Below are 22,427 nucleotides of genomic sequence, written 5' to 3'. Positions count from 1 at the left end.
CTTAGTGCCTCAACAAGGTCTCAAAGAGAAAAAAAGTGCTCTCTTTGATGTCCACCACGCAGTGAAAGCTTCTTGGTGATGTGCATGCATGCATATGTGTTCACACAAAGCCCCACTTACGAGCGCACATATTTCCGATTATACTAGCAAACAGCTCATATCACAACCTAGCAACACAGATTCCCTGCTCATGTTTATACATCTCAGGAATTTAACATTCCTCATTAATATCCTACGTATTCTAAATTTGACGTGAATACACATTTGCAAAATGATTACATTCGTTCGATATCCCCTTACCCCCAGTTAAAGGCTAGTTTAAAGGGATCACAACCTACAAATAATTTCTCCAACTACAACCTCGTTAAATATTTCATAGATCCAATGCTTGCTACATTTCTAACAACAATTCCCCTACTCATTACTACATAGTCACACATGTATGTCTCTGTAGGTGTATTATTATATCGGAATAATCTGCGGGTAGAATTATCAACCATTTACAGATCTACTTGGTATGTTTCTACTTTTACCTTACATATTTCATGCGCGGTATGGTTCAATAATACAACGTTTGGGATCACTATACTACAATTGGCTACAACATATAGGCTAAAGTACTATCTATGGCTACAACAAGCAGAAGAGGCTTCTACTCTAAACAATGCGGTACAAAGGTGTCTCTTTGGTCAAGTAGTGCATTAGGACGTTCAAACTTGGGGAGAAACAATCAATTAATGTAATTGAATTTATATATCTACTAATACAGGAAGGATACTGGAATTTTTTTCGGGGACTTACATTCAGTACTGAAAGGTGATAAAATCAGGCTTAAAGGGGCTGCCTTTCCTCTGGCAACCTTGATATGAGTTTAAGCTACATTGCACAACAACGTATCTCTCTCCCCTCAAACAATATGTTGATTTTGATGTCAATGTATCCGAGCGTTCAGCGAGCAAAGTGATCATTAAATTGACGGTTAACAAACATTGCTGAGATAATAATTAGACCACAAAATATGTCATCACTAAGGCTTGGATTTTTATGACTTAAAAATCACCAAAATATGCAAAATAAAAAATGCTCTTCCGACCTAAAATTGTTTAAAAAAAATATGCACTATAATTTGAAAGATATGTCGTTACAACTGAACTGTTTCAAATATCAATATTTAACATGTGCTTATATGCTATGCACTCAGAAGTTTTGAGGTAAAGTCCATTTTGTGCATTGCGTTACAATAGGAGGAAGGTAGTTCTCATAATTTTTCAGAAAATAAACAGTGATATACCCTTTGAAGAAATTCAACAATAAGCAAATATTTGCTCAGAGTTATTTTTGGCCAAAGTCCATTTTCTGATTTCATTCCATTAGAAAAGGTGACTGGCTTTCGCCATTTTTCAGGAAATAAACTGGGACGTATAATTGTAAAAAATTCAACTTGAGTAAACATGGAAGTAAGAACGAATTCACTTCGAAATTGGCTGTATATTCCTTGAAAAAGCTAAAATATGCGAAAATTATCAAAATATGCTCTATTACATAGAAAAGGGCAAATATGCCTAAATATACCATTAAAAAGTACCTTAATTCAATTAGTTTCTTCATAAATGAATTTTTACATATTTACGGAACACATCACCCTTACCCAAAAAAAATATGACGTCATTAAAATCCTAACCCTAATCATCACACTATGATTCAACTATCTGCGATTCTCATAGTGCCATCGGGGAGAAATTATTTGTTGTTAACAGCGTCAAATTCATGGTGATTTCTGAATAGATTTAAGTTACAGTGCTCTCTGTTTAAAAAATCTGCACGTCCTGCCGTTAGTTAATTAATGAGCGAAAGCTGTCATTGTCATTGAAAATACTTATTCATTCGTAAGGACTTTCTTCCATTCACTGGTGTTTTCTCCTTGTTACCGCGTATACTGTCGGTAAACCAACTTTTTCATTTACGTGTTAGCTTTTTAATGTATGGGTAATTGCTCATTATGCAGCGTGTCTCAAAAGTCAATGTGCACACACGCTCACATGGATCCAGGAAATGTCAACGTACCGTGATGTGTAAGGGTGCGGTGACTAGAGATGTTGGAAATGATGACCAGCAAGCAGATCTGGACAGGATGCTACATGTTCGTAAAAAAAGAGTTGAGGGTGATGTTCTGTATTGTGGTGGAGATTGCATGTTGCAGATCATTATGTGTTTTTGGAATGTGCGCATAAACATGTCCCTTGAAATAAAAGCCTGGTGGAGAGATCAGATGAGCGTGGAGGCCAGATACCAGATTCCCGAAAAGCGTCCTCGAGGAATGCGTTGGCTGTGGCTCCGTCCTGTTGGAACCAAACACCTGTAATTTCAACTTCATTGAGATGACTTCAGTACTAGACGCATTTCCAATATGTATGGCGGTCCAACTGCGCAGACATATTTGGGACACCTGGTATATTATGAAAACTATTAAAATAATCTTCTGAACCAGAAAATAAGAAAAGTATTTATGGTTTATGTACGTCACTGACCGTTCTCCATCGCACCCTTCTGATGACCGGGTTTCCTCCCCGGTTGTACGCAAGGCGAGCGAGGAAGCCGAAGCGAGTGGCTATTTAAAAACACGGGGTCTTTGAGGTGATCCATCGCCCCAAACAGCGTTGGCAGGAGAAAAATATTTGTTCCTTCCTGCTTTCAGTGCCGCGCTTGGTAGAGGCAGTATTGCTACATGAAGGGAAATTTCTCTTTGTGAAGGGAAATTCAGGCCCAATATTAGCTAAAAAGGGAAGTTTTATGAAAAAAATAGAAATTGTCGTAAAATTTCAAGTTGTTAGACTACTGTGTTTGTTTTACGTGCATGCGTGCATTGATGTTTAATTTCTATTATATCAAATTAATCTAGATGGAGTGTATAATAAATATATACAGAAAATAAGAATTGTTGCTGTAAACCAGATTACATTTTAAAAATACCCCACTGCTTCCATTTCAGAATCCATGGAAAGCTTACATTGTGGATATTGACTTCTTGTGCAATTCGGATCTTTCTGAATTCGACAATGAGTGCCATGGAAAATGAACGTCTTCTACAGTGTGTTGAACATATCAATGAATAGATAAGAATAAAAGAAGATCTAACACGTAGTGAGTGCTCAAAACAAAACAACTGAACGGTGCCGTGAAATGAAAGCCCTCTGTTGGTGATTGAAAGCGACAGGGATGAAGAGGAGAGGATTGGAGTGGCAGTGACACAGAGACATACAACGTCACCTCTAGACATATCATCACGATGAGAAGTACTGGGCTCTATGTGGCAAGAGATTAACAAGATGGCCGCCGCGCGTGCCGCACCTGCTCTCGAATGAGGCACCAGCATGGTTCCACTCGGCCGCCGCGAGATGGGAGCGCTGCGCTGGCTGGAAGTTCTGGAACTCGGTCGCTGAATGGCCAATGGAATACCTGGAATAGAATGCGAACATACAAAGTAAATTAATACTTAGGTTTCTGTCGCAGATAATCTCAATCGTTGAAAAAAATATGCCGAATAAAACGCGACCCAAGAATTAGTCTTGAAGAAATATAAACTCTTTGAAAATACCATGGATGCATCCAGAACAATCAATAGTTAGACCAGTGTTAAGTTGTGATGTCATTCAGTTTACTTGCCATGACCATACTGCATACAGACTTTTAGTGTTACGCTCTTTCCACTGCATAAGTGGGCATGTTCATTACCAACTATTTCCGGTGGCGGAATCAGCATAGTTGTGTTCTCACAGAATTTAATTCGTCATTTGTTTGCCATAAGCTTTACATTTGAACATGATGGAGCGGCCATTTAAACGTCATATTCACTGAAGTGAAGAGTTTCTCGTCTAAATCGATACTAAAAATATGTTTAGTACACCTTGAAGATAATAGCAAGTCATAAGTCTATGAAAACTACATTCTTGTGAAGCTAAGAATTAATATATTAAGGTGCAAAGGCAGGGTAGTTCGAACATGCTAAATGGAGCATGTTTATGAACAAAGAACACTAAACTTTGTCATTTTGGTCGTTTCCAGCTGCAGTGAGTTGACAATACAAAATTTTAGATTCTACACTACGTTTCACGTTTTTTTCTGGTTGCGAGTATACATACGGCGTATGTCGGAATCGGAAAAAAATCCCGAAATAATCCAGAATTCGTGTTTTACACGCATGATATTTTATTATTGTGGACTATGCCTTCCCCAATAATTCAATGTTAACGTATGTTTACTTTGTATTAACCAGCTATTTATCCTTGTACTTTCGTATCTTTTTTGTTTGTTACAACACACACAAAATATTATGCAAACGCCCTAAAGGTTACGAGACGTGAAACAGAATATTTTAAATAAATATTCTTTACAATAAGTGTATATATAAAACAGAAGACCATATTTTATCAACTATGTCGAATAATGTGATATCACGTAAAAAAATCCAGTTATTAACAACAACTATGAAAATAAAAGTACAGAACTTATTGTGTATTATACTCTAACTTACTAACTCACAACAATAAAGCACTTAAATTATGGAAATTGCATCTGACGTAAACAAATACTGTGCAAATTTTAACGCTTTTTAAGTAAGGCCCGATAATTTTTCTGTAGTCGGTGATCATCCATTTTAAAATCCTTGTTTTACAACATTCATTATTCGTTTATCGTGCTAGAAAAAAAATTCAGGTTAAAATAAAATTAAAGGTTCGATTTAATGTAAGAACAGCACGTTCAGTATCGAATTTCCTATGTATTTAAATGGGTGAACAGTTGCTTATCTGAAGTGCCTGAAGCGGAAGGGCGCAACTATCGTGCTGCCATCTACAATTTTGCATGACGAGACTCATTCAGTTACACCCAATCTGGTAACTGTTCCGAATGTTTCAAGACTAAGTTTTATAAGAGCACGAGGAAGTTGTATAGAATTCTGCAAATGATTGTGGAACAAAGTTTGAAGCTTCGAAAAAGTAGTTAGTACAGTTTAAAGGTTCAGGAAGTATAATTTATAGGAGAAAGTTTGGTTTCAAAAATAGGTTACGCAAGCATCTGCGCTTCAAAGCGAGCAGCCAATCTTTGTTGACAGTCACCTTAGGCACGGACTGTTTTGAGCTATTTTACATTTAAGGATTTAATATTATACACTTACTTCTCTAATACAAAAAACGTTAATTTATAACTTCTTGTTTAAGAGGAGAAAATGTTAATCGTATATATGCATATGGAGACAGAGCAGAAGGTCAACATTATCTTGGAAAAGATTAGTACTCGTATATTTCCCTATATCTTCACCCAAAAGACCTGGATACTTCCCAAGTTTTTCAGATATCTTTGTTTTTCTACAACGCTTAAAATTTTAAATGATCCATTCTGTATGCGATCTTTTACAACAAAATAAGTCCATAATAATATTTATCCCACTTGTTTACAATGGGAATTTGGTCAAACCAGAAGTTACTTTTTCCAACGGCGATTATCGAATTGTCTGATCGATTATTGTTTGTTTACCCAGGAACATCCCCTATAATAATAAATATCATGCGTACATGCACTTAATACATTTTTCTGGATAATTTGGGGGAGTTTCTCCGATTCCTACCCCAGCCCTTGAATTACACATAGGCTACTGTCAACCAAAGGAAACCTAAAATTGTGTAGAATCTATATATTTGTATTATTGAACCATGGCAGCTAGGGACAACCCAAATTAATTCTTAGATTCAGGAGAATGTAATTTTTGCAAACTTACGACTTGCTACATGATCTTAAAGCTTTACTAAACACATTTTTATTATCGATTTACACGAGAAACTCTTACCTTCGGTGAAAATAATGTTTGATCAGCCATTCCATCACGTTGCAATGTAAAGCTGAGGGCAACCAAATGATGAACGAAATTCTTTTGGAACACAACGAGGGTGGCGCCGCCATAGAAAATGTTTGGCAATGAACAGCCCCGTAGGCAAATTGCTATTAAAGTCTGGTTTACGGGTCAAATAGACGGGAGAGCAGCTGGAGCGATTAGGATAAAGCCAACTACTTTCCTCGTGAAAACAAATGGGGAAAAATACTGGAGTCAGTACTCGCTCCAGTAGTCAGAACAGTCGAGTGGCTGTGCAATCTTGTTGTGAGTTGGCTTATTAATTGTCTTTATTTTTTTTAGTAACCATGAATAGGAGAGTATCCGAGTCAAACGTAGAACCGTACTGTGAACATGAGTGTGCGTGGAATTTATGCAGTGTTGATTCTAGGAACAAACAAAAGAAATGAGTGGCGTATGAGACCATAGTGCAAGATATGGGACTTGATGTATTTGGCGTAGAAGAAGTAAATTGGAAAAAAAAAGATTCCATTCTGCGTACAACCAAGAACGATTGAAAGTAACAAAATCAAGGAAGTAAGGTTTCTTTCTAGACATGTCCTTCTGCATTATTGTATTAAATTCTCGTAAAAAAAAGAAGGTGTAAACAGTTTCAGACATTTTGAACCCGACCACGACCACAGATTACGAATGGGTTCATTGTCAGAACAGCACCAAACAGCTACAACCACTATCCTACTTTGCTAGACTCGAGTAGAAACTGTGTAAACAGCTACTCCCCATAGAAGGATGGAGTCGAGCAGACAGACCAGTAACTCGTCCCAGCAACTCTCCCGCCAACTCGGCCAATGTAAACCAGCCTTAACTGAACAATCTGTCGTTTGGAGAAACACTTCATGAAACTTCAAGATACACTCCAAGAACACTATCTCTTGCGACCAACTCAGCAAGAACCAACTGATTCACTGTCCTCCTGGTAACGCAGATCTATCTGCTTTGAAAACAAATGCGACAAACAAAGCAGCTAGCTGTCGCCTAGCATGATAGTTGACAAAGAAATTTTGGAAGAAAGCTTGAATCCAAACAGCCATAACTATTGTCTGCAGAACAAAGAAAACGGGCAGAAAGAATAACCTTGATGTTGAAAGCTAAGAGGGGGCGGGGCGGAATTTAGATTAGTTGAGAGACAAGCATCTGCCTCTTTCCCACAAGAAGTCAAACTTTCATGAGACAGTTATGCAAGAGCAGCAGCCAGTGATGTGCGTCTACGCGTAAACAACGATAGTCTACATTCTACACGTAGACTATTTTATACACGTACATTACGTAATCTATGTAAACAACATGGCGAAAGGTGATAACTTAGCAAAGGGCGCCGTGGAATTAGAAGAAAATTATACTGCGTATCAGTTGCTGATGGTTGAGGAGAACTTTTCATACTCTTTCTTCCAAATTCGAACAATTTCTCACCTAGGAAGATACCTAATATAGGAAATATTCTAGTGTTTTATGGGAAAAGACCACTTTTCCCCCACGACTGCCATCTGTTGTTTTTTTTTCAAACTATTTATTTTCTTACGTAGTTGATAATAGAAGAGAAGAGAAATTTTCTTATAAATAGGATTCTTTTCAGTTCGTTACGAACCAATATAGTTGAAAATGTCACTTTCCTTTCATGAAACCCTTGAAAATTAATTTTAATGCACTTTAGATTGTCTACGTAGTCTATGCAAACTACAACCCAATGTAATCTACGCGTAGATTACGTGTAGACAACGCATGTAGACGTAAACTTATAGTCTACGGCACATCACTGGCAGCAGCTAAAGACGGAAATGGAATATAATCTTAAGATAAATAGTAAAAATAATGGCGCGAGTACAAAATACTTATTTAATGGGTTTCCAGATACTCTCGTGGGGGTTAATTTTAAAGTAGATGTGATAAACTCATCCCATACATAAACAAACATACAGGTTAAAAATATATTTACGATAAACCTGATTATCCAAGACATCATTCTCTAATTGATCAGCTAGCTATATGATACTTTCAATTAGTACCTGCGTAGCGTGCGATGAATAAATATTACCAGGCAAGTTGTTCATCGCCATGTTATTTCACTTTGCTTTGCTTTACTCAATGCGAAGTTCACAAATTTGAAACAAAAAATAACGAACTTATAGTGAACGTTCACTCTCCTTCTTTAGAAACAGAATAGAGGTAAATTGTCCATAACCGTGTTTATTCCCATTGGTTTTCTCAGTGCGAGTAAGGGTTGGCAAATATCTAGTTTTCTCAAAAATAAATAATAAATAAAACATGACTATCCAGAGCACAGAAAACTTGCTGCAAGTCTGAAGCAAGCTTGCCATGTCAAGTGAAGAAGCTTGCAGCAAACTCTCCATGGCAAGCTTGCATCCAGCTATCTATGTAGTCAAGCCGAAGTAGCAGCAACATTGGCAAGGAAAGCCTCTATCAAGATTGTCGTAACTAGCTGAAAGCTTTCGGCAGTAGCTTTCACTCATTTGCCGAATACCACTTACATTAATCTGTATCCAGTTTGCCGTATCTAACTTACAAGCCGTAAGTTAGATACTTGCCGTATCTAACAAGCTACAAGCAAGCTATCGTAAGTTTGCCATAAGCTTGCGTGCTATCTGATTATGTTATAACATGATGCATTTTTTTAAACAGGTAGAAAATATCTTTTTAAAACAAAAAAAAAACATTTAAAACACATGTCAAAAAACTATTTTCTTGATCCAATGGTTGTTAATGAATCAATAACCATATTTACGAGATTTTATATTTGCATTATCCTCTCCTCTGTGGCAGAACAGCCTCTTCCGCCGGTAATCAACACATCACGCCTTAGGCGAGAGAGAGAACCGATTGGCTATGTTGGAGCCCATATTTACGTTCATTTAGGAATGTACCATTAGAATGAGACACATGTGTAGTTAGACGTACAGATATGAACCATATTCTTCGTATAGTCAGGGCATACGTATAAAATTCACTGATAACGATATCTGGTAGTGGGCCAATGCTATGTAAAATATGCCACCTTTGATTTATTCAGAACTTCCAACACAAGTAGTGTAGAGAAGTTTCTAACGGGAGAGCATAGAAGTAAATTTAGCATTAATAATAATAATTTTGGCAGTTTGTAATTTTTAGTGACTTGACATAAAACTTCGTAGCAGTATTTCAGACTGTAAGCAAGATAGTGCTTGTGTGCGCAACTATCCATGTGGAAGGACATATCGCAAACAGTTGGAGGAAATGCATTGTGCGTTGGATACATGACGAATTATAGTTTTCAAAGAACATCCTCTTGAAAATTGCTGTCTTGATATTTTTGTGAACTTTTTGAGGTTGTTCGCAAGTTCTACACAGACAACAAAGAATCCGTTAAGTGGGTCACTGAATCACCATTCATGTACGTATGTGTACAGTGGAGTCTTTTAGATAGGAATCAATCATTGCTAGTTTTCAGGATTTTTATTTTCTTTACCTCAGTCCAATTGTTTAATGCAAAAAAACATAATTTAATAAATATTATACCATAATATGATATACTTAGTATAGTATATATTATTGTTGTAATAATGGATAAAAATTTGTTTTTACATTCTCGTCAGTATGTGTCGTATATTGACGAAGGAGATATATGGCTACCCTATTGAAGATATATCAGATTATGAGACTCATTTCCACCATAGAACATTTTGCTTGTGGAGATATACACCAATCATACCCACATCAAAACGTCACGTACAACATGGGGTACACTGCACAACACACCATGCGCCGCTCGTGCACACAAATACAACCACGATCTACACATCTAATCTACTGAAGATCAGCAGAAAAATGAGCAATCGTCTTTCTAAACAGCCTAAAAGATACCACTCGAAATACACGAGAAGATAGTCAAGTGAAAGGAAAGTTAGAATACACCTTGAAACTAACAAGTTTTCTACTGATTCAATACTTCAGAGATTTGGAGAAGGCTTTGGAATATCCCAGTGAAAGTGAGAGATTAGATGATGCGGAGACAGAAAGAAGAACATCGAGACGACACCACATGGGGCTCCGTTCTTACTTACCGACAAATAGGGTCGGCTGAAGAAGAGCTCCAAGGAAATAATCGAGGGTCCAGGCAGCAGGGAAATCTACAGATCGACGGGACCATCTAGAACAGCAAGAGGATTATCGTAGCATGAAAACATATATAAGAATAGACAACAACAATGCCACAAATATCGCCTGTGGGAAAGTCTACAACTACGCACCGTTGATCTCAAATGAAAACTGTTCTTAGCTTTTGTCGAAAACATGCAGGAGACATTGAACGCTACAGAGGACCTGTACTTGCAAAGGTTGTAATTTCACAAAGGAAGGTCAGTAAGTTACACGGATGGTTTAAAATGTACAATAGACGTAGGCATACTAGATGGTATTTAAAAAAATGGCCAACTATTATAAGGATTTAAAAACAAAGAGTAGCATGCTATTTTGGAAACAGACCGACTTTGTACAGATGTTACTAGTTCAGAAACGTGTCTTGCGACAAAACACCTCGAAAAGATATCCATAAACGTTTTACTGACTGAGAAAGAAGTTAATGCAGTTATAACACAAACTAAAGAATCTACAATGAAGGTATTGAGGAACTGCTAAAGCGAGGGAATTTATTGTTTCTAGGAAAAACGTCAGTCTAATGGTCTCTTTTCATGTATGTATTTGTAATATACTGACCATCCCCTATAGTCAATTAAGTATTTGGTTGTAGTTATTGCAACTTACATGATTATTTTTTCGTAATGAATGAAATAACAAATGATTTCAAGGTTGTTAGATTGGTAAGATTATGTATTTTCAACAGTATAGGTATGTTATAAAAATCTTGAGTGCAAATATTAAAAAAGATAGTTACATAGGGGAAAGTTGTAAAGTACCAACCATGGAAAGCTTCTCTCACTCAGCGTTAGATAACAGCACTTTACAGACACGCACAGGAGAATACTATAGGCATGCGTCATACACTTTGAGAACTACGCTTTGTGTGCAGACTAGGAGGCAATCCAGGTGTTCATTGTTATAGAGTGATTTAGCCCAAACTCCAATCTATTTAGCTGAAGTACATTTGGAAGAATCATGAGCTCGCACCTCAGCCTCTAGTACCACTGTCTCATATAACTATTCATCTAATTTGAGGCATTGTTGAATATATTGACCCTACACAGACAGCTCTAGAAGTAAAGACAAGAACGAGAAACCAACAAACCTAGGGTAAAGTTTGGTCACATATCGAATGTGCAGATCAGGTGAAGCACTGTTTCAGAACTGTGTCTAACATATTAACCTACTCGTAATTAAGCACACTAGAGATCACTGTTTTCACATTTGTATTTTGTTCACACTAGCCGTATTTATGGTAATTGGTACCAATTAGACAGTTGGAACATGCCTTAAATATAAATGTTCTAAATTTAATCCGACTTGATTAACTTTTTTAAGATTCTGAAAAAAAAACTGATTACTGCAGAACATAAAGGCGAAAACATTAAATAAGCATGCGACTTCGTGTGATTCGTAGAGTTTGGTATCGGGATTCAAACAAGACCATTCCTGGCTGGATACATTGCTGCCTCAAGACGATTAGCAGTGGCAGCAAAAGGCATGGAGCAAGTCTAATGTATATTAGAAGAATGGGGTAGAAGTGAGTCATGGCATTGTCTGTATCTAGTGAAAGTTCCAACCATTGAGTCAGGTTATAACATGTTCCACCACTTTAAACCTATGTCCAAAGTTAACAAAAGGTTATCTGGAAATACCACAGTAGCCAATTTAGGTGTGATCAAGGTGGAGACTGAAGAAACAGCGTTAATATCACTATTGATCTTTGGCTTCATATCTTAACCTAATCATCCTCCATGTCCTGAAAAGATCTGCATAAAATATTCCTCACAAGAAGAGATGGTTCATGAGTAAAGACATGATATGCTGACCAGAAAATAGGAACTAACAAGGAGATGAAGAAGTTTCCTCCAGATATCAACCAGGATATCTGATTTCTGGATAGGCTTCCGAGCTTTCGGGAGCTAACGTCACTCCCACCTATAATTCCTGAAGATGAGACTGACGTTAGCTTTCGAAAGCTCGGTATATTCCACACGAGCGGCTAGGGACAGCATTAGCAACTTGGGAAATACATGCTAACGGCACCAAACCTGGCCTGCCTAACCTATCCACGTAGGCATATAATAGCATAAATAAGCATGTAAATAGGTTTGGCAAGTTATATTTTGCTTATTAAAGCTATTATATGCATACGTGGATAGGTTAGGCAAGTTAGGTTTGGTACTGGTAGCATGTATTTCCCAAGCTGCTAATACTGTCCCTAGCCGCTCGTTATTCCACCCCTACACTTCTAGTACTGGCTAGATCGTGAAGTAACCACTTAGGAAATTATATATTCTTGAAACACACTGACTTGGAAAATGTGTTGGATCCATAAAGAAGAACTGCAGGTATTTTCCTTAGTCCACAAACTGCAATATAATCATAATACGATTAGAGAGAAAAGCAATATTCACAAGAGCGTTTATTCCGTGACTGCTTTCAATATCTGATTAGAGCTAATAATAATATCTGACTTGATAGTTGATTAACTTAAGAGTCCAAGAAGTGACAAATTGAATGAATATATGAATATAACTAGGAGGTAGTTTTGCAACGTGCCGAATGCCAGAGTAACATCGCAAAAAATGTTGGACCGAAGGTTCTGTCACGTTTTAGTGTTAGTGTTATCAGAAGAGGGGGCAGGGCTACCAATCACACTTAACAAGAGAAACACGTGAACACAGAGAATACTAAGATACAAAATCTTCTCAAGTTCAATTACTATTAAATTACAAATGTCAAACATTAAGCGGTGTTTCGAGTCGGGAACAGATACAATGAGAAGAATTCGAGGGTAATAGTTCGCCTCTGGAAACGTATTTCTTGGTAGTCCCAGTCTTCAAGTATGGAACTACTGGAGATTGTGCATATAATGCATGTAGCAACATGATTGTGAGTCAAACACAATTCATCAAAGACTACCGAAAGTCAATGTAGGATTAAGTGTAAAGGTGACATTTACAGAATGAACATATGATTTTATGATTTACCTGGTGGTAAGTAACAAACTCTGTGTCCAAGGAAATTGGTAGATATGGCAAGTTTAGTTTACTAAATTAGTTACTTTTCAACAGACTTTTCGGATCTTGTGCGATAATCCTATTAGATCATGTTTGTTGGCAGTATATCAGGGTTGGCATGTTTAAAACAAAAGTGTTTTAAACAACTTGTTTTAAACGTTTAAAACACACAGCTTTGTTTTTTCACAAATGTTTAAAACGTTTAAAACAAAGTGTTTTAAACATTTTTTCAGACTGGTTTAAAACACATTTTGATACTTGATGTTTGATAGCTTGTGGCTATTTGCGTGTTTTGTAACTATCCCTTTTCATTCAATCGGTGTCATTTTGTTTATTGTGCATTGAAATCTGTTGAGTTACTGAAAATGTACACCTGGCTATGTTCTTTTTTACAAGTGTTTAAAACATTTTTAAAATTGTATTTATGTGGATGAAACAGTATTGTTCCTCACTTAACGTACTGCACATAGTTGTTAATCTCAATACTTAGTTGCATTCACGATAAAATATATTTTAAAAAATAGAGTAGCTACTACGTACACTGAGTGGTGGGGCCTGGCAACTGTGGATTAGTTGAAGCTTCTCGAACATAAATATGTATTTTAGTAAGTTAGTCAAGCGTTTACTTTATAATATGAACACACTCCATCCTTGGATGATGAAATATTCTTTTTAATCATTATTCTTAGAAAATAAGTCTTCTTGGCATTATGTTTTAAACGTTTTATTTGTTTAAAACATGTTTGTTTTCGTTTCCTGTTTAAAACACTGTTTAAAACATTTAAAACATGTTTAAAATAAAAAGAACTGTTTTGTTTCTTTTATGAAAAACAAATTTTGCCAACCCAACAGTATATGCATAATAAGAAAGTAGAACTTATTATACAAGGTGGCGCAAAATGAACGCATTTTTTGGAATAAGTATAACGTCGTTGATTTTCAAGATACAAGCATTTCATTAACACCAAAACCTTTGGTAAGAAATGCAGTTTGGATAGGTATACAGTGATGGTTAAACTATGGAAGATGATGTCGGAAAGATGATGTCAAATGTTTCCCCTCCACGCAATCTCACGTTTCGGCGATGTCTCTTGGCCCCAGGTTTGTCTGTCTGCGACTTCTTTCTGTGGGGTTACCTCAAGTCGAAAGTCTACGTTCGCAAACTTCGCACAGTTGACAAGCTGAAAGTTGCCATTCGTGAAGAAATTACAGCTGTGCCAGACAAAATGTTAGCAAGGGCAATGAGGAACTTTGAGGATAGAGGATGTGCGCAGCAACAATGACGTCATCTTTCCATACTAAAATCATTGTACGTACAAACTGATTTCGTAATGATGGTTTTGGTGTTAATAAAACGTTTGTATATTGAAAATCAACGACGTTACACTTATTCCGAAAACATGCGTTCTTTTTGCGACACCTTGTACATTCGTCGAACACAGGCTACAACCACACTGAACATATGACACATTCCATACTAACGTTATCATTACCTTATAGCCGCCTGGATCTGAGTAGCTTCACGTTTGGTAATTTCCAATTGTAAAGGTCGTTAGTTGTCAGTCTTGGACATCAACGAAATCCTTTCAATATATGAATATTTCCAGACATTCACAATGACAAATTTTTGGATGCTTCTCCTATGAAAGATCTCAGGAAGTGATAAAACCCAGACTCCTTGATGAATGTCACGAACTATGAAGCAGGATGCGCCGTAGTAAGGCAAATTGGATTTGCATGTGTTTCATGCGTCAGGTGCCACAGGTCAGGTAGAGATCACAAAGTCCAAATGGATTTAAGGATTTTATAGGCATAATGTGTTTCATGTATGTTCAAAAGTTTTCTTCATGTGAAGAAGATAGGGAACACCTTGGAAGATCAGCCCTAACTTGCTTCCTGTGCAGATGATGCAGTGACAAGTATGAATGGACAACGAGCACCTATCTCCCTGAAGGTGATTAAGAATGGTGCGGCTTATTTGAAAATAGCCTGGTTGCATGACTAGGAGGAGTTTGTTTGTCTGAGGCGCTGCCCAAGTCAACATTCAGAGGTCATGCCCCTGCGACCACCCACCCTCTCCAGACTGTCCATTAGGCTAATAGAAAATGGACCATGCACGATTTCTACTTTATATTACTAGGTAATATTAACTATCCTTTTATTCGAAGGAGTTCCTCTCACTAACACTTAAGTTGGGAATCTCCATAATAGCGCCTACCTTCTTATTGTTACTCGTGTGTCCTTTCTTAAACAGATACAACATATTGTACTAACCTAATCAGTATGTTGTGCATCTACGTTAGATATAATATTAATCTCTTAAGCTTTCCTTACGTTACAAGTGCTGGAGACAATAAACCAATACCCAACTTTAACGTTACGAATGTGGAATCTAGCTTAAGAAGAGGTACTCTACCGTTGCACAATACTATGCTGAATTCTTCGGCCTCAGAAAACTGTTTTCAGAGATGCACCGATTAAGTCAATTTTCTCAATAAAGTTTCTTGCATTTATATTTTAAACAGCTTTCTTTTCAGCATTATAAATATTTTCTTGTTTGTCAAAATCTATAATCTGAATATTAAAGGAGATATCACTGTCCAAATATTTTCAACAAAGAGCTCGCAGACACACACAAGAGTTCTAACATTTCTTTCTCTTGACGGTCAACATGGATTGGATACCATATCAATTATATTCTAGGAGTTCTACAATTTCAGATATTCACATTCATACTAAATTTGCAAATTATGGGTGTACAGAATGAATTATTGGTAGTCATTTTGGCTGACGTCTTTATGTTGAGCTTTCTTGCCTTACCTGTTTCGCTTGAGAAGAGGATAGGAGGCGCTAGATTTGCGTTGGCATAATGACGTGTTCTTGCAAAACGATCTCGGCTGAAAAGCTTCAGTACAAAACAGATGAGCCCGCTGAATACCCCGATGCCTCCCAGGACGCCTAGGAGAGTGGGGATGTCTGTCGTCAGGAGGACCAGATCTGAAAAAGAAGAAGGAAAACATATTGCAATAAATAGAAGTATTGAAATACCATGCGCCGCACAGTGTAGGCTTGCTGCAGAATTCAGTAGCATGAAACACAGCTCGAAACAGTTGCATAAGATTTATACGGAATATCAATAGAAGAGAACATATTTCCCCGTACATAAAGGATATTAATTGGTTTAACTTGAAAAAGAAAATGTTTGGCATTGTCGTTATTGTACAGGATTGTGAACAATGAGGAACCTAATATTTACATGATCAAATTGCCCCGTACGGAAAACAAATTAACCTTTTGTCAGAAAACTGAACACAAGACAATGCCCTATGGAAATTCTTTCATAGTCACCGCAAAAGAATGGAATGAACTCCTCCCACCACTGACCTCAGGGGAGCTTCACCCTGCAACACACAAATCGTCCATTAAGAATGTAAATGTTCTATTCAATTTTTCACTTTTTCAGGAGAGCCCTTTAAAGTTGGACATTATATATTTCTTGGATCTTTGTCACCATTGTGCTGAAAGTTTGTGCCATTGCAAAGGCTGATATATTGAAGCCTCTCTAAAGAGAATTAGTTGTTTGGTTAGGTATTTATGCTGTAATTAATTATTGAAATTTCAGATAGAACAATTTTACGCAACACTAGCTTTGATTTGAAAGTGCCCAGTATTCTATCTACCAGATAGATTGAAATCCCCAATACACTATTATTACGAAATAGCACACACGCAAATTGACACGGGAGAACCAATAACAGATCTTGGTGTAGTGTTTGATGATAAATTACACTGGGGAACAAAAAAAAGATTTTATTTTGTGGCATAAAGTTTAATAACAGTTTCAGCACACAAAACAGCTGTAATTTCCAATTGTATGATTGGTTCAGTTGAATTGACTCCAGTTATAAAAATAAACACACCATGGAAAATGTAGGAGGTAAAATTACTCTACGCTTTTCTCGGTAATATCAAAATTTGATAATGGGCTGAAATTCCCATTAAGAAACTTATTTATTTATTTGTAAATTGTTGCTAGGCAACTTATGAAGCATTGCTAGGCAATATATCGGACACTCAACAAAGCTTAAGGATGAATACCAAAACATAAAAATGGTTTTAGAAAAGAAATGAATATGCTGAACATAAGTGGTTCGTGTGTGTGGATTTGAAGATGTTGAATTTTTTACTAGGACAGCAAAGTGGGTACACAAAATATCCCTGTTTCCTATGTTTGTGGGATAGTCGTGTTAGAGAAAAGCATTGGACGATAAAAGTTTGGCCCCCAAGGGAAAATATTAGTGGGAAAAGCTAATATCATTCATGAACCGCTGATAGATAGAGACAAAATCATACTTCCGGCACTGCATATTAAACTTGGGTTGATAAAACAGTTTGTCAAGGCCTTAGATACAAGTGGTGATTGTTTCAAATATATATGCCACACTTTTCCAGGACTAAGTATTGAAAAATTGAAGGCAGGAATCTTTGACGGACCACCACAAATTCGTACACTTATAAATGATGCCAATTTTACAACTTACATGTCTTACATCAAATCTGAGGCCTGGCTGAGCTTTGTGTCCGTCGTCAAAAACTTTTTGGGAATCACAGAGCAGAAAACTACCGCGATATAGTTGGAATTATGTTGAAACATTTTGAGAAATTGGGAGCTAATATGAGTGTGAAGATACATTTTCTACATAGCCAGATTGACAGATTCCCTGAGAACCTTGGTGATTTTAGTGAAGAACAGGAAGGAAGGTTCCATCAGGATATAAGGATAATGGAAGAAAGGTACCAGGGACGGTGGGATCGCCACATGATGGCCGACTACTTTTGGAGCTTACAGAGGGATTGTCCTAAAAAGCAATACAGCAGGAAATCGTATAGAAAACGTTTCACATAGTTTGTTACTTCATTGTGTACATATTTTCTTAATTATTATGATCATAGGCCTATATAAATTTATTTTTATAATAATGATTGTAATCACAAAAAGAAATATTAAATTGTTATTGGAAGTTCATTTATATGTATGTCTTATGTTTCCGCCATTTTGGTTTAGTTGCATTTATTTCATAAATTAGAGCCAATTCAGGAAATATATTATTATATCATTATTCAGCAGCATGAAGTTGCCCTAAATTAGCTCTCAAACACTGTGCCGCAATTTCACTGTTCCCCAGTGTTATCGTTTCAGTTACATATCACAAAGACTGTTAATGACGCGCATAAAAAACTGGGGTTCATTATGAGAACTGCAAAATAATTCAATGAAAATAAAGCGCTGTTATCATTATTTAACCTATATGTTAGGTGCATCTATAGTGTGGAGCCCACAAACCAGTAAGCGAATAGATCTTATTGAAAAAATTCAAAATAAATTCACCCGTTATTTAGTTTTTAGGATGGAGGGTGCATATCCAAGGATAACACCTTATAACGAATTACTAATTAAATTACACATTACCTCCCTTGCAAACAGAAGAACGATACATCGGCTCCTTCTTTTCAAACTTCTTAACGACATTTTGGATTTTTCCTCCCTACTTTCAAAAATAGCTTTTCATGTCCCCCATCCAAAGTTGCGATCAAGAAAACATGTACTCAACCATGTGCATCGGAGACGCACAGGAATATAAATGGGGCTCCAGGCAGGATGCCGCGGCAGGGTAGACGTCATGTACCATCAGGTGATCTTCTGACGTCATGTACTGCCTACCCGGTTGCATATCAACACAGGCATAATCCGACACATTGTCATGGGTTCCTATTCAAAATATTATCTACTCAGTCTACTCTACTAGCCTATGAATTTGTAAGGGGAATTTCCGAGCACCCTGTATATATACATACGTATATGAATGTAATTCCGTAAAATTTGATTCTTTCATAATCATGGAAACAAGGCTTAATGGTGTTATCTTTCGTGGATATCCATATCCATATGTAACTTCTATAGGATTTTTTTATATTTGAAATTGTGTATAAATATTATTTTTATGTGTATAAACTCACAAATGTAAGACATTTACTGTGCACTGTAAAAGGGCAGATGTCTGTTGTGCGCAGCATAATACATAAATAAATAAATGAAACATTGCATTCTGGAAACGAGATGGAGATGAAACAATTTCATTATAAATTTGTCATTCAATACTAAACTAAATTATATAATTCGTATTTTGGAAAATCAATCAACTACTTTGATTCCACTATTATTCAAAAATTTTGTCTGTTAACAATAAAAGTTAGAACCGAAGACCTCTACTACTATCGCTAAGCATCTCCCACAAGTGACTGAGGTCAGCAAGTGGTTTACCTCATACTCTGATGGTGCTTGTGGTTGGTTGAGTAAATTGTCGTAAGGTTTCATTGGCTGTCGGAGTTTGCACTCTCGTGGCTGTTTCCGAATTACAAAAAAACTCTCAATATATCAATATTGGCTGTATGTAGGCATCGGACGATAACAAAGATATCTCGAAATGTTTACAATTTGAAGATAGAACAGTAACATTCTCAATGGACGAAATGGTAAAAATTTACTATCGCACAAACAGATTTATTCATTTTTACAGAAGAAACTACTTACGGAAAGAAGTTACTGTAGCATTGCCTAACATCTGGAAGGTGTTTTCTGTCATGTGTGAATGTATCATAGCGGAAATTAATTTTTTAAAACGAATTTTAACTATGTTTGCCTAACCTAACTAAACCTAACCTAACCTTACGTAATATTTCTTGGGGATGGAACGACTTTTAACTATGTTTGCCTAATCTAACTAAACCTAACGTAACGTTACGTAATGTTTGTTGGGGCTATCATCAATGGTTAACTATGTTTGTATTTTTTGGGTGAAGAAGGTTGGAAACACTGCATGTCCAATGAAAATCGACAAAACAGAAGCACGACGCGCGATGATCTACGAAGGTGGCCGCGCCATATTTTGTCTTACGCAAGCGAAAAAACGGAAAGAAGTACTCGCAATGTCAAAAATTGAAATTACTTTCATGCAAAAAACGTAAAGACACCTTAAAGAATGTTCCGCGAAGCAGATAGGTAAGTATGAATGTTAAAAATGACGAAACGAAGAAGTGAGATGTGTTTGTGCGATAGTAAATATTTAATATGTTTAATTTTTCCATATTTCTTCCACTGTAACAGTGATTTTCAGAAAGTGTAAAGTTTCAATTGTAATATGTATTTGACGAGGGTTTGTTGTAACAGCCCGCGAGGTCGAAGCACGCCCGCTCAATAAAGGACGTTTCTATTATACAGGGTGACTGGTAATTAGATGTATTCCCTGAAAGAGGTTAAAGTAGATACAATTTGAAATAAATTTGACCATATGATACCCCGTCCGAAAATTAGTATTTTCGAGATAATCGAATTTCAAATATTTTTTTAAAAAAATGACAATTTTCTACATAAAAAGATGAATTGAGTAAAAACTGCTCATTGTATGGAACATATTTCAGCATTTTCTGATAGCTAACAAATAAGTGGTTCGTTGGAAAAAAGTTTTTCCAAATAACAATCACATGTAAGTAACGGGTGGGTCTAAACTTACAAGTGATGATAAAAAATGCACTCTTAGTTTACTTGGCAACGTATTAATAACAAAAATGGTATAACACGAAGCGTACAAATTACTTTAATTACATCCTTGGGTCATCTGCTATCCAACAAGGTACAAATGTTGCTAACATTCACATTTGTGTACAAGAAATAATACTTCAGTCATCCTCATGTGAATGGAATCAATGAACAATACAATTAAAGAACATTACACATCTTGCTCAAAGTGGGCACCTCCGTTACGAATGCAGGCACGCAGGTTTTTACGGACATTTGGTCTCTTAACTCGTCATGTGATGGTGTCCTTGATGTGTTGACCACCTGTTAAGATCCTCTCCCTGAGCTCTTCTTCCGAGTTTACCGGTGTCTTGTCATGTGGCTCCAAATGTAAAAGTCGCAAGGCGTCAAATCGGGGGATCGAGCCGGCCAATTCTTTGCGTAATTTTCATCCAGCCACTGTCGCACGCCCAGGCAGAAGTATGGATGGGCGTAATCAACAATCATTTGATCGAGCCATTTTTCCTGCCCCAAATCTTAAATGTCATCACTTATGAACATTTTTTGAGGAACGGGATGGCAATATTGTTGGAGGATGGGCCTCTAGCTACAAGATGTGACATGATTTATCAGCATGATGACTGCCCAGTTCGATCCCCCGATCGATTTGACGCCTTGCGACTTGCGACCAACCCGTTACTTACATGTGATTGTTATTTGGGAAAAACTTTCTTTTTTAACGAACCCCTTATTTGTTAGCTATCAGAAAACGCTGAAATAAGTTCCATACAATGAGCAGTTTTTACTCAATTCATCTTTTTATGTGTAAAATTGTCATTTTTTAAAAAAAACAATTGAAATTCGATTATCTCGAAAACTACTAATTTTCGGACGGGGTATCATATGGTCAAATTTATTTCAAATTGTATTTTAACCTCTTTCAGGGAATACATCTAATTACCAGTCACCCTGTATATATATATATATATATATATATATATATATATATATATATATATATATATATATATATATATATATAGGGTAAAGACCCCGAATATGAGACCCTTTTGGTAGAATTCGATTTACTTGTTAATTAAAACATAAACGACTTATGTTTTTTTAAAAAATATATTTTGTAGGGAGTCTATTTCACGATACAAGGTATTGGAATATAAAAAAAAGTAACAATCATAAATTATAAACAAAAAAATGAACACAAGTGCTACTGAGCTATTTTTATAGGGGGTACCGAATAAGAGACCCCGACCTTGTTTGGGTTATATAAATCATTTGAATCTTTGAACTAAATTATTTTTTAAATAAATGAACTAAGTTATTTTCTTACCCAACTATAAGTGAAACAATATTATTTTTACACCATGTTTAAAAAGATTAGGCTATTCTAAAAAAGAAACTGACTAATTTTACCATGCTAAAAATACAAAACAAAATGTTCCTTCTATGCTATCCTAGTAGCTGTCCTGTTGTCATCAAAATTGGTTCACTTCAAATGAAACTGTGAAAAGACCTACATTGTGTCTGTTACACATGAAGTAGCTACCTGTGATTTTTGCACATCGAACACACAAATGTGTCATCTGCACCACAATGAGCATGAGCCCACTTGTAACAACGTGTGCACTTTACCCACTCTTCACCACATTGATCATTGGAATACGATGAACCACAAAATACACATTCTGTATCATCTTCATCTAATTCTAAACTGTCAGACGATTCTGCTAATGAGAAAGATTCTTCCGACTCATCTTTGGATTCTTCACATTTC

General features: G+C 36.5%; 1 protein-coding gene across 1 annotated transcript in view; it reads right to left on the bottom strand.

Moving 5' to 3' along the window:
* Positions 1-22,427, bottom strand: part of LOC145999256 (uncharacterized) — a 66,957-nt gene that overhangs the window by 15,251 nt on the left and 29,279 nt on the right. Inside the window, exons 4-5 of the mRNA XM_083136192.1 lie at positions 15,880-16,056; positions 3,268-3,456 (exon numbers count right to left, since the gene is read on the bottom strand). Coding sequence (XP_082992318.1) covers positions 3,268-3,456; positions 15,880-16,056 — 366 coding nt within the window. The remainder of the gene's footprint in view (positions 1-3,267; positions 3,457-15,879; positions 16,057-22,427) is intronic.

Source organism: Lepisma saccharinum, chromosome 15, assembly GCF_977018435.1.
Source record: "Lepisma saccharinum chromosome 15, izLepSacc3.1, whole genome shotgun sequence".
NCBI classification, from domain to species: domain Eukaryota; kingdom Metazoa; phylum Arthropoda; class Insecta; order Zygentoma; family Lepismatidae; genus Lepisma; species Lepisma saccharinum.
This window is presented reverse-complemented; position numbering and strand designations above follow the sequence as displayed.